General features: G+C 34.0%; 3 protein-coding genes across 3 annotated transcripts; 2 read left to right on the top strand and 1 right to left on the bottom strand.

Moving 5' to 3' along the window:
- The first annotated feature begins 827 nt into the window (after nt 1–827).
- LOC139847890 (uncharacterized) lies at nt 828–2,443 on the top strand. Its single transcript, XM_071837621.1, has one exon. The coding sequence runs from the start codon at nt 852–854 to the stop codon at nt 1,746–1,748; it is 897 nt and encodes a 298-aa protein (XP_071693722.1). The 5' UTR covers nt 828–851; the 3' UTR covers nt 1,749–2,443.
- Nucleotides 2,444–3,366: 923 nt separating this feature from the next.
- Nucleotides 3,367–7,391, bottom strand: LOC139847562 (sialyltransferase-like protein 2). The gene is made up of 13 exons (XM_071837248.1): nt 7,151–7,391; nt 6,981–7,054; nt 6,565–6,654; nt 6,320–6,397; nt 5,832–5,932; nt 5,511–5,703; nt 5,341–5,431; nt 5,196–5,260; nt 4,920–5,074; nt 4,338–4,419; nt 4,093–4,202; nt 3,633–3,944; nt 3,367–3,551 (listed from the first exon to the last, which is right to left on the bottom strand). The coding sequence occupies exons 1-12, from the start codon at nt 7,236–7,238 to the stop codon at nt 3,755–3,757; spliced, it is 1,317 nt and encodes a 438-aa protein (XP_071693349.1). The 5' UTR covers nt 7,239–7,391; the 3' UTR covers nt 3,367–3,551; nt 3,633–3,754.
- Nucleotides 7,392–8,834: 1,443 nt separating this feature from the next.
- Nucleotides 8,835–11,406, top strand: LOC139848533 (V-type proton ATPase subunit C-like). The gene is made up of 6 exons (XM_071838260.1): nt 8,835–8,947; nt 9,125–9,248; nt 9,954–10,013; nt 10,126–10,199; nt 10,802–10,855; nt 11,328–11,406. Exons 1-6 carry the CDS (start codon nt 8,835–8,837, stop codon nt 11,404–11,406), a joined length of 504 nt encoding a protein of 167 aa, XP_071694361.1.
- The last annotated feature ends 127 nt before the right edge of the window (nt 11,407–11,533 follow it).

Here is an 11,533-nt window from a genome sequence, read left to right as displayed (position 1 = left end):
ATTTATGATAGAAGTGGTACGGTGATTATGTCCATCATGACGATTAAGACACAACTTGCAGAAGACAGTAGAAGTGTAGAACTATGGCCTTTTGAGCAGATTATTTGCTTTGCCTTATAAAGTGTCTCAGTAATATCCATTTTTAATGTTACTGGCGGATCGAAAAATGGTACCTACTCGTGTCACTAGTTAAAAAATAAAAAAATATTTTTACTTGATGACTTATTTCAATGATGTCCCACAAAAAACTTTACACTATTCATTAATTTCACTAGTTAAAAACTCAAAAAATTTTCATTACATCACGTATTTCATTGGTGTCACGTCTGCCCCTACTCAGTATATATTTACATTTCTTTGGTACATTATTCGGTCCAAACATGTGTACAGTACAATCATAATAACGAAATATGTACTATGGTACAATCATAATGTTATGGTACTATGGTTTAAATTTTAGAAGAATCAATAAAAGTAGAACTTTTATAACGAAATATATAAAGTTGTCGTTAACATGCATGTAAATTTATTATGTATAGTGGTTATATGTCACTTAACTTTGAAGTGATCGTTATAAAAGTGTAATATTTTTATGCACGTTAATAATAATATTAAGTAAGGGCTGTCATTAAAACTTTATAAACGTTTTGGGAATAAAACAGAAATAAAAGAAAGTTGAAGGGGTTAGTGTGTAGTTTATGCAAGATACCACCATCTTGTCATTTTAACACAAACGTGTCATCTATATCCATATATAAATCGACCTATAGATACAGCCAGATATATACGTATACACACAGTCACTTCCCTTGCTTACTACGTAGTACAACATTTTTTTTTTATAAAAAAAAATGGCTGAGCTACAGCCATCTGTAGATGCTCAAATCAACTCCGGCATCGGTGGTCCACCGGCCGCTCCTCCACCGGAACCCGCGGCAGTGGCACCCGCGGCACCACCACCACCAAAACGACAGCGTAGGCCTAGCGTTCGATTAGGAGATATCGGAGATCAACACACATACGAAAATCATCGTAGAAACAAACAACATCAATGGAAATTTCCTACCAAAGATTCCAAATCTTCGAAAACTCGACCGCTCGTTAACCTTACCGGCGCCGGAGAAATTTCCGGTGAGTTTCAAGGTGTTGGAATTGACAACCATCAAAATTCAAATAATGGAGGTAATTGTAATAATAATGGTTTGGGTGGGAGTTGGAAAGCTAGGGATTTTTCGAAATCGAAAAGGGGGTTTTCGGGTACGAAACGAATTAGGTCAAATTGGGGTGTGAAGATGAATGAAGGAGATGGGAGGTTTAAAGATGCTTATGATTATAATTATGATAATAATGATGAGGATAATGATAATTTTGATGATGATGATGATGATGATGATCAAAGTTTGAATTTTTCGATGGATAACGAAAAGGATTTGAATTTTGAAGGTGGGAGTAGAGGGAAAGAAACTAGGGTTAGGGTTTCAGATGGGCCATCTGATACAAATGCAAGAAATTGGAATAATAGTAATGATGATGATGATGAAAATGATATTGAAAGGAATGGTGTTAGGGTTTGGTTGAATCAATTAGGGTTAGGAAGGTATGCACCTGTTTTCGAGATACATGAAGTTGATGATGAGGTTTTACCTTTATTAACATTAGAGGATCTTAAAGATATGGGAATAAATGCAGTTGGTTCCAGGCGAAAAATGTTCTGTTCTATTCAGAAGCTCGGTAAAGGGTTTTCGTAATGAATGTGGATGACATGTTAATTGCAGAGACTGAAGAAGGTCTAAAAACTGGTTTGAGCCCTTTTGTTTTTGTTGTACTTTTGATAGTGTAGTTTGTTTAGTTATTGTAAAATGTTTTTGTTTACGTTTAATCTTTATTTATAGTGTACTTTTTGACTTCAAAGAGTGTAGCTGACATTGTTTAAGAGAAGGATGGAAATAACTTGTTAAACTTCTGAGAATGAATGGTTTAGAAAAGAGTTATTAGTAGATTTTGCAGTTTAATGTGTGTATTGATGTTAATGGTGTAATTAGATCATCGATTAATATGTTGATATTTTCTTAAAGAACTAGCTACTGTTTCAATCTAACCTCTTTAATGTTTAAGAAGAGTTATGGAATCTGTTTGTGGTTAAGAAGAGTTATGGAATCTGTTTGTTCGTCAACTTTTTGTTCCAAAAATTTAGCTCATGACTGAGGTCTATGGATGCGCAAGTCAAAATGACTATTGGGAGCTTAAAAGGCATAAGAAACTAGTCCATTTTTTAAATTGCCATGTTTGATAGATCCATGTCAAATAGTCGATGCAATAGCACGAGTTCGGAGGTTTAGCCTACTTGATTGTTATATGAGAATTCCTATTATCAGGCCTTTCAGTTGTGTTGTATGAGTAAATCCTCTTGTCTTATTATTGGACTAATACAATTTTACTTTCATTACATCTTTATCTTACATTTTTGTCTTTGTTTATTCGTGATTCTGGTTATAGTGTAATGGTTGGACATTTTTGGAACTTATAACTCAGTAATTTCAGAATAGTTTTTTTTAAGGCATTTCGGAATAGATTGTATTATTTACTATACGCTTATTCTAGTTCAGAGAATGGAGTAAGACATAGTTTATATTTGGGCTCTCAAGACCCTGGAATTTGATGAGGGTATGTTACCTTGTAAGTATATGCATTACCTATATGTGTGAAGACAAAAACTATGCAAGACCATCGCAAGTTTTGTAGTCTTCTCCACTTAAAACTCTAACGGAGTAACGGTTGAGAAGCGCTTACCTCATCCAGGTCTGTTGCGCTTGTCATCTACTCCCTCCGTCCCAGTTTTTGAATATATATCGATGGATTGGATTTTGAATATATTTTTATTGGTACAATGATCATTAAGTTCTGTATTATATAACACACAAAAAGTAATTTAAAGTCGAAGTTGAAAAGAAAAAACCTCTAAAGTCAAAATAGGACAATTGAACCGGGACGGAAGGAATAGATGGTTAAAAGGTTTTATTGATGTTCAATGGTCTCTATAATCTTTGTTTGTATACTCTTTGCAAATTGGGTACTTTTTAGGTATTTAACATCCATCCGATATCGTTTTTTATGCTAGATACATATTTGTGGTTGCGTGGCAAATAACCTCTTTCCTCCTTTTTATTTATATTTTACTTCACAGTACCACTCACACTTCGGCGAAATATAGATATGCATCAGTTTGGACAATTTGGTGGACAATAAAATACTACAATGCGTAATGTGTTAATACTTTTTTCTTTCTGCAAGGCAAATGGTTTGGAAGTAAATCAAGCAAGTGATGCTTAAAACCTATAACCAAGCTAAAACTAATCAAACAAATGATGCTTAAAACCTATAACCAAGCTAAAACATAAACAATGTTACAAAAAGTGTGACCCGATATTCATGCTCTCCCTTAAAGATCTCGAATTCCTCGGAATAAATATAAATTGATAATCAATATATTATAGTATACATGTGTTATACTGAAGTTGAAATTGCTTTCTGTGCCTGTTCGAAACATCAATCTGCAAAATAGTGACACTGGTTACAATTTATATCTGAGATTTGTAACTAACAAACAAGTATGATACAATGTGATGACTTACAGTACTAAAGATTGGTATATGGTCAACCATATCAGATGCTCATACAACTTGAAAAATGGTATCGTGATCCGATCTTGCAATTTTTGTTCACATAGGTGATGATGTATTTGGTAGGTGTTACTTCAGCTGTTAGACACGGTACAAAGTTGACTATGTCCTACACTATGCTCCAAAGGATACATCGTTGTTTCTTTTACATATTTTTGATGATCTACAGCAGCCTTCCTAAGGCCGGGATATTGGCTTTTGTGAAGTTTCTTCTTGATGATGGAGCAAGATGCCAGAGGGTCATCGGACCCTGCTGCAACCCACCTATTACAATAATGAACAACCGTTAAACATCACATTTTGGATCAGATAAAATTTTTTGTTGCATTTTGAAATTTAATAATGCAAATTTGTGACCAACTGAATGTTAAACAAATAGTGAAGAGTATTACATGTAGCGGAAGCTACATACCTGAGAATTTTCTCAGAGGCAAGTCTAGCAGCAGTGATAGTACGGTGGCTTGGTACCCATTTTACAACACGGTTTGGGTCAGCTCGCATTGGAGAATGAATTTTAATAAGCTTCGAAAATGAATAATAAATTAGTTATGAAAATGTAGAAACTCCAGAAAATAGTGAATTTGAAGTAATAACAACTATAAACCTCTAATAATGATATAAAATTAAACAAGAAGTGGGTGGCATGAATGAACTTACTCCCAAACACTCCATCATCTGGTAGTAAGCCCTACCCTGCAATGGAGTGTGGCCTTGTCGAGACTCTGAGAAGTATCGTGTCCTGAAAACAACAATCAAAATCATTTTCCAGATACATATATTATATTTATTTACATCAAATTTACCAAATGATGTGAATATATTGGTTAAGGTCGTCCCAAGATGACAGGCTATGGCTATCTAAAGGTAGCCAATCTGACCCAGAACAAATTAGTACAACGTGGTAAATTCATTGGAAAATGTACACAAACACATACGACCTCCTATATCACTTTATTATTCATAAATATATGACTGGTTGTAATAGTATAAAATTTGTCATTATATTCAATAAACTAAATATTTGTAAATTTATATATATGGATAATGAGGTGTCCGGTTGTCTTCACCAGCAAAAAAACTAACCCTTTTGTGAATGATTATCTATATTAATGTGACATACTTTTGCCCCAAAACAATCAACCAGATCAGTCAATAACGCCACCTATATCGGTAACCCATATTTTCTTACTAATAACAATCACTGCCTAAAGAAAAGGAGATTCAGATAAGCTCGAATACCATTCTTTATAGCCTGGATCCACAGTAAATCCATACATGTCAACTGTATCACAAACTGACAGAGCAAATTCAAGAGCCTTGAGGCCAGTTCCCTTTGCTGCTGAACCGAAAGATGCACCTACCATGAGATATACAGGATTGAGAATTGGAACTTCCTACAACACAAATTCACCACTCAATAATCAGGCATATCAAGGGTAAAATGGACAAAAAAACATAAATAAATTAAAGAAAAAAAAAGAAAAAAAAAGCAGATGTGTCTTATTATAGGCTCACCCGAATCATTTTGCTCATGATGTCATGGATTGTAGTTTTGACGAGCAGTACCTCTTTTCCAGTTTCTGTAAAATGTTCACACTTTAGTACACTTAGATCAAAACAATCACGGGTTCATAGATTTAGAGTTAACAGAACAAAATACCATATAACTCAGCAACTTTATCCAACGCTTTGGCAGAACCTCTATTTAGTAGGCGAAATGTACTTTTTGAACCCACATGATCTGTGTAATTCTACATTGCAGTAAGAGAAAGGCAAAGAGAGTTACTACCTTTAACTACATGCAGAAAATCACATGCAATGAATACAAACCTGGATCGGCGCACCATTTTCTCTTAAAACCACCTCATAATCATCAATTTCCTTACCGAACTTTGTTTTTAACAGATCTCCTGAGTTGCCAATAACTGCACAGCGGCCAAACTGACGCGGAACGTAAGGTGGAGTTTCAGGTAGAACCAAAGAAAGTTTCTCCATGCAGAGAGTTTTATTTGCACAGTTGTTACTGCAACAGGAACACAAAAGTGAGGTACCAAACAGAAGTAAAACCAAAACACATGTTGTACAGACTTGAAATATGTGTTAATGGTACTTTCAGATGCACTTTCAATAATTAAGGGTTTTGAAACTTACAGAAGTATTCCTTTATTAATCCTCTTCCATGCATAATCTTTCCATCCATCAGGTAAAGCATCAACGAATTCCTTAGTGAGAATGGTGGTACTGTTCCGAACCTGGACAGATCAACTTTTGAGATACAAGGCGATTCTAATTTCTAAACAGTGAATGATCAAGTGTTCAGCAAACTTCTTTATGCAATACTTAACAGCTCAAAAGTAAATTCCAACCCAAATTCTCCAATCTATTTAGGGTTTAGCATAGAAAGCCTCCATGTTTGTTAGAAACTAGGTACACGTGAGAAAAAAAAGCCTGAGTTAACTATAAATTCAATTTATATAATAAGCCTTATGAGCAGACAAATCAGGGTGTCAAGTACTCCACTTTATGCTATCACGCAAGGTGGCGTCTTGCCTGGAATCTTTTAGTATGGGATAATTTGTCTAAAAAGTCTTCATATTTAAGAAAACAACTATAACATTAGTTACAAATCAGATGTTAACCTGCTCCCATGTGGCAACTGCTTCACATAGATTAAACTCAAAAGATAAGCCCTCTAGGTTTCCAGTTTTGGGATCTTTCTGTTCAAAATAGAAAACACGGTTCAGTATTGATTAGAAAGGCAAGATAAAAGATTAAAACTATTTATACATTTTTCCAACAAAAAAGCAATAGCCACTAGTATATCCGAGCACCTAGTAATCCTTATAAGTTAGATTACAAACATTCCATGATATGAAAAGGCTACCCATTTAGGAATCGTATCGCTAGGAAACTGCAGTGTAACTTGGCAATAGTCTCTGCCACCAAATGCTTGCAGCCCTAATCCATTGGCACTCTGAAAGAGTTCAGATAGTGTAAGCACATCAGATCACAAAAAAGAATAGAGTACTTTTATCTAACGATTTATATGTGACAAACCGAACTTCCTCAAGAATGATTACTCAGTTACATCAATCTATGTTTATCCTAGCATAATGACAGTTTATGCAGGCTATTAAGCTTTTAATTTGCTAAAATTAACATATATAGATTGACAAATAGAGCTAAATCATCTAACTTAAGGCCCTAGTTCTGTACAACAAATAAACTATAAGCTCCACTATACTAAGGAAGTATTTAAATTAGGTAGAAAACGCTATATATTTATAGTTGAATGCTCACCACACACTTCTGAAAATCAGTTTGCAACGACTGCAACGCTTCGATTTCTTCCTCTGAAATGTTAAATGTTCCGTCTACTCACACATATAAATTACATCATCAAGTTAAAATAAACAAAGCTAAATTAAGTTAAAGATCAGATTAGAATAAATGAATATAATAAATCATACTTAGGTTAGACACGCCGGTGATGTAAATGAGTATAGCTGCAAATCCAGACGCCAAAGCAATCACGAATGCTAAATGCAATAGCTTCATTTATCACTTTGTTAGGTCACTAATGTGTTGAAATCTGTGTTTAATTAGCTGTGTATTTGTATGAAATTGTGAAATTGAAACCCTAATTATCCGGAGAATAGTGAAGAAGGGTGATAAAACAGTCGGTCGGTGATTGAAATCGCGTAGTAAAAGTGATTCTTTTTTCGATCTGATTTGTGAACTGCAGAAACTAGAACTTTTTATAGTTAGGAAGAAAAGTTACACTTGACCCCCTTATAATATGTATCAAGTTACTATATTTACCCGTGCTAGTTTTTTTAGATTTTTACCTCACAAAATTAGTGCAGACACTCCACACCAGAATACAGGGCACATCAATCAATGTAATCACTTCATATTCAGTTTAATTTGCTATTTGTTTCGATTTTGTGTAATTTTGCAGTTTAATATCTCAAATGTTGGTGGCGGAACCCTAGATTCTCTTTTAGCAATCGGTTATTTTTATTGAATTTTGAATCATTTTGTGATATTTTTGAAACTGATTGTAATGTAATTGAAATAATATATAAAACTTGCATAAGGTTGATATCTGGAATTTAATTATTCTGTGAAAAAATTGAGTTAATCTCTGCATTTCTTATGAAAACCGATTGAATTGATCAATGACTTCCTATATATTAATATTAATATTTTAAATGCTGATCTTTTTTGCAAAATCTTTTACCTGATATATATTTATTCCGTTTAGAAACTGATTGAATCGATATATGAGCTACTTAAGGTATACAGTCAAAAAAGAAAGAAAGAAAAAAACTATTACTCAAGCTTAATATTCTTAATTTTGATCTTATTTTAGTTATTGACTTAATTTACGTGTTTGAATTAATGTGATTGTGTGTTTGAATTAATTTATTGTGTAGGCCAATACTTTTTATCGGATCATGTTCACATTAGATATGGCGTCAAACTGAGGATTTGGAGAAAGTTTTAGTAGTTCATTGACTGTTGATGGTGTTTTGGTGGATTCGTACCTTACAAAGTATTGATATTCTTTCGTAGTTTTATGGGTGATTGTGTTTTAAATGAAGTGTTTTGTGTATGGTATTCATGTGCAAGTAGCTAAAATAGATGATGATCTTAAGGTAGATGCTATCTCTTGTTATTTGTGTTGATATTGCCTTTTGAAGTTTTAATCAAACTAGTACAAGTAAGTGATAATCTTTTCTGTTTAAACTGACAAGTGTCAAGAGGTGATTGGGGAAAAACGTCAAGAGTACTTCATTTGCGATACTATACTCAACATTATAAGGCAGCTTGTCGATAATTTCGTTGTAACTTCTAATGGTCACTTGTAGTATCAAAATTGTTGTTAAAGTTCTTATCCTATGAAGCATAAATAGAATTCTAGTTGTAATCAATTCTACAAAGAGTGGGCATACTTATTTCAAGAATCCAGCATGACAACGTAATAGTAGCTAATTTCTGAAATGATGTCCTAACTTTGAATATGTTTATATATTTTTTATTTTTTATTTTTAAAGCACAAATTACTTTCTTGATTCATAATATGTGGTGTATATATAGTGATAGTCATAAACTTCATATGGATCTTGTCATCGTTGTGACTTGCACCTGATGCGACTCGTTTGCATTTCTAATATAGTTGTTCGTGATCTGTCCAATTTGGTTACACCAGATGATCTTGTCACCTCAGATCATTTGATTACTCTCACTTACGTTGTTCCTAAGTACTCACAAAGGGATTGCTTGTCAAGCTATAAGACACTAACGACTTATGTAGTAATAACGATAATTCTTCTTGGTTTTTATCTTATGATTTCTGTTACTGCGTACAAGTTTCATAATTCAGCAGCCTAAGAATTTTGTTCTGGCAATTCTACCCTTTGACTGGACTAATGTTTAAGATGCCCAGATCCTCCAAGAGCCTACTTGAGAACAATGAGTATGCTATCTATATTGTCACTTTGTTCAGCCGCGATCCTGACAATTATTTTACCAAGGCATGAGAAAGAGGGTTTCAACTTTCAAGTGAGTCTTTCCGTAGTAGTTTGTTTGACAGAAGATACCGTAATACGTATGGTTCTCAAAATCGATGTTATAGAAAAACGTCTTGCATTGTCTTTATGAAAACATGACATGGGCTAATGAGTTACTGATTTACATGATTGTTAATTTTTTTTATTTTGATTCAGAAACTTTGAGAGAGTTGAAAAAGGAGCTTGACAAACTGATGCAAGACCAGATATCCTTGAGAACTCTTCTTTGAATTGGTGTTATACTAGTTACGGAGAGGTATTTCTATCTCTGATAGTCTTTTAAATATTGTTGTAAATTAGTTGTTTCCAAAAACATGCTGCAATTGATACTTGCTCTATAGATATGTGGTGACATTTGGTAGCAGCCTGGTTGTAGCACATATATTATAGTATTAGAAGACATTTAAGGCCAATTAGTTATGGTCACTGAGACCAGTATACACTAATTTCTGTTGCACCTGAATGGCGACAACTACAAGATGCTCGCCCGAAGGCAATATGGTGTAGAAATTAATTGATCTTGCAAATGTTACTTGCTCCTATCCATCTACAATGATCCTTCTGGTTTTTACTTTTTGGATGCATTTTTGTGCTGTACCTTTATTTTCTGAGAGCATGTTGAGATACGGATAGCCACCTTCATTTCTGGTAATTAAATTATATAAATGTCTTGAATTTACATCTACCTATATTACAGGAAAGGGCAACTTACAGTCAGCAGCCTGGTTCTCGCTTCATATATATGTTGGAAGATTTAGTTCACTGTTTTCTTGGTCAAAACAGTTGAAACTGAACACCTGTCAGTTATATGTGTGATATAATTTAGAAGTCGTATCCCTTATTTGATTTTATCTACTGTGATGCTCTAGAAAGCATATGCACATCTTAGTAGATGTGGCAATTTCTGCTCATTGAGGAATGGGTTGAATATGGGAAATGTTCTGTAATTAGTGAAATGAAAAATGGGTACCAAAGGAAATGGGTTGAAAAGGCCAAAGTCCAAAGTGTACTTGCAAGACATAAACTCACTAAAGACTCCAAAATCATCTAAATTTGCTTTAAAAATTTTTATTGACATAGTATGAGTTCTTTAGGTGCATGCGAATTATGCAACACCCTGATATAGCAAAATATTGACAGAAGGTATTTTGGGTCAACCTGACCTGATTTGAACCATGCAGAAAATTTCTAACATGTAACCCAAATCACCCATTTTGCCACTCTCTACTCCCTAACTTACGTATAAGTTGAACTGTAGACAGGTAAAAGGAATCTAAAAATCGATTCAAGGCCCGGTCTTGGAACGAATTGGTCAATTACCATAAACGGTCTTTTGGTCTTGTTCTTATTTTAATTTCCTTTTGTTAATATCAATTTGGTATGATTCAATCAGTTCAGTCGCGGGTAGAGTTTTAAATCAGTGCACCTGACTACTATACGAAGTAGAGGGAAGTAAACGACATCCAAACTTCTCCCTTATTATTTACTTGATTCCATTATCAAAATTATATTATATTTATATTTATATTTATATTAAAATTTCAGTCTGATTGTGCTATCACCATCTGTGAAGGGTGAGAAGGAAGTACGTTCGATCCTGTAAACTCTATCACAAGGCAGTTGTAACAGGAAAGTTATATACTTCTTCCCCATTATCTCTCTGACTCAATATGATAAGAACAAACCTAATCTGTCATCATTATCATCATCCCTGTATTAAAAATTATTAATTTGATTCTAAAAATATCCATTTCAACCGAAAAAACTACTTCCACTCTTCACCAGAAACTGACAAATACTGAATGATGCATGTGGCACCCTATCCATTTGGACCAATTTGGACACTTGTCTTCTGAGAGCTACAATGAGTATTCTATTCAGGATATGGGTGTTGGTGTTGAACATTAATACTTCTAAATGCATGGTATAACAGTTAACATTGTCAGTTGAATAAGACAAAAAATAGGGAATGGAGCTTCTTCAATGCCCCCCGCCCCACCCTAGTCATATCCGTTTTGAATATTCTGATGTTTGAATAACGGTTTTTTCATAATTACTTATCATTATGCAGCACCTTCTCGAAAACTGATGATGATGGAAACATGGGCAGCTTCATCCCTATGTCTCATTCATGTGATGGTGCTTGTTAGGTCCTAGTAATGGGCCGATTAACTTATAATCAATTCGAAGTAAGATTACCACGCTTAAGTGTAACATTTGAACAATAACAAGTGCAGAATATCAAGAACTGAACAAACAATTTCAATAAATAAATTG

Source organism: Rutidosis leptorrhynchoides, chromosome 5, assembly GCF_046630445.1.
Source record: "Rutidosis leptorrhynchoides isolate AG116_Rl617_1_P2 chromosome 5, CSIRO_AGI_Rlap_v1, whole genome shotgun sequence".
Lineage (NCBI taxonomy): Eukaryota > Viridiplantae > Streptophyta > Magnoliopsida > Asterales > Asteraceae > Rutidosis > Rutidosis leptorrhynchoides.
The sequence above is the reverse complement of the archived record's forward strand: the minus strand, read 5'-3'. Positions and strand labels throughout refer to the sequence as shown.

Bases quoted from the DNA above. Each gene is read 5' to 3' on its own strand.
- LOC139847890 (XM_071837621.1), top strand. From the start codon at position 852: ATGGCTGAGCTACAGCCATCTGTAGATGCTCAAATCAACTCCGGCATC.
- LOC139847562 (XM_071837248.1), bottom strand. From the start codon at position 7,238: ATGAAGCTATTGCATTTAGCATTCGTGATTGCTTTGGCGTCTGGATTT. The intron at 6,655-6,980 runs GTGAGCATTCAA...GAACTCTTTCAG, and splicing joins CTGATTTTCAGAAGTGTGTG to AGTGCCAATGGATTAGGGCT. The intron at 5,432-5,510 runs GTTTGTATTCAT...ACTGCAATGTAG, and splicing joins AAAATGGTGCGCCGATCCAG to AATTACACAGATCATGTGGG.
- LOC139848533 (XM_071838260.1), top strand. From the start codon at position 8,835: ATGCGACTCGTTTGCATTTCTAATATAGTTGTTCGTGATCTGTCCAAT. The intron at 9,249-9,953 runs GTGAGTCTTTCC...CCTATATTACAG, and splicing joins AAGAGGGTTTCAACTTTCAA to GAAAGGGCAACTTACAGTCA. The intron at 10,856-11,327 runs GTAAACTCTATC...ATCATTATGCAG, and splicing joins AAGGAAGTACGTTCGATCCT to CACCTTCTCGAAAACTGATG.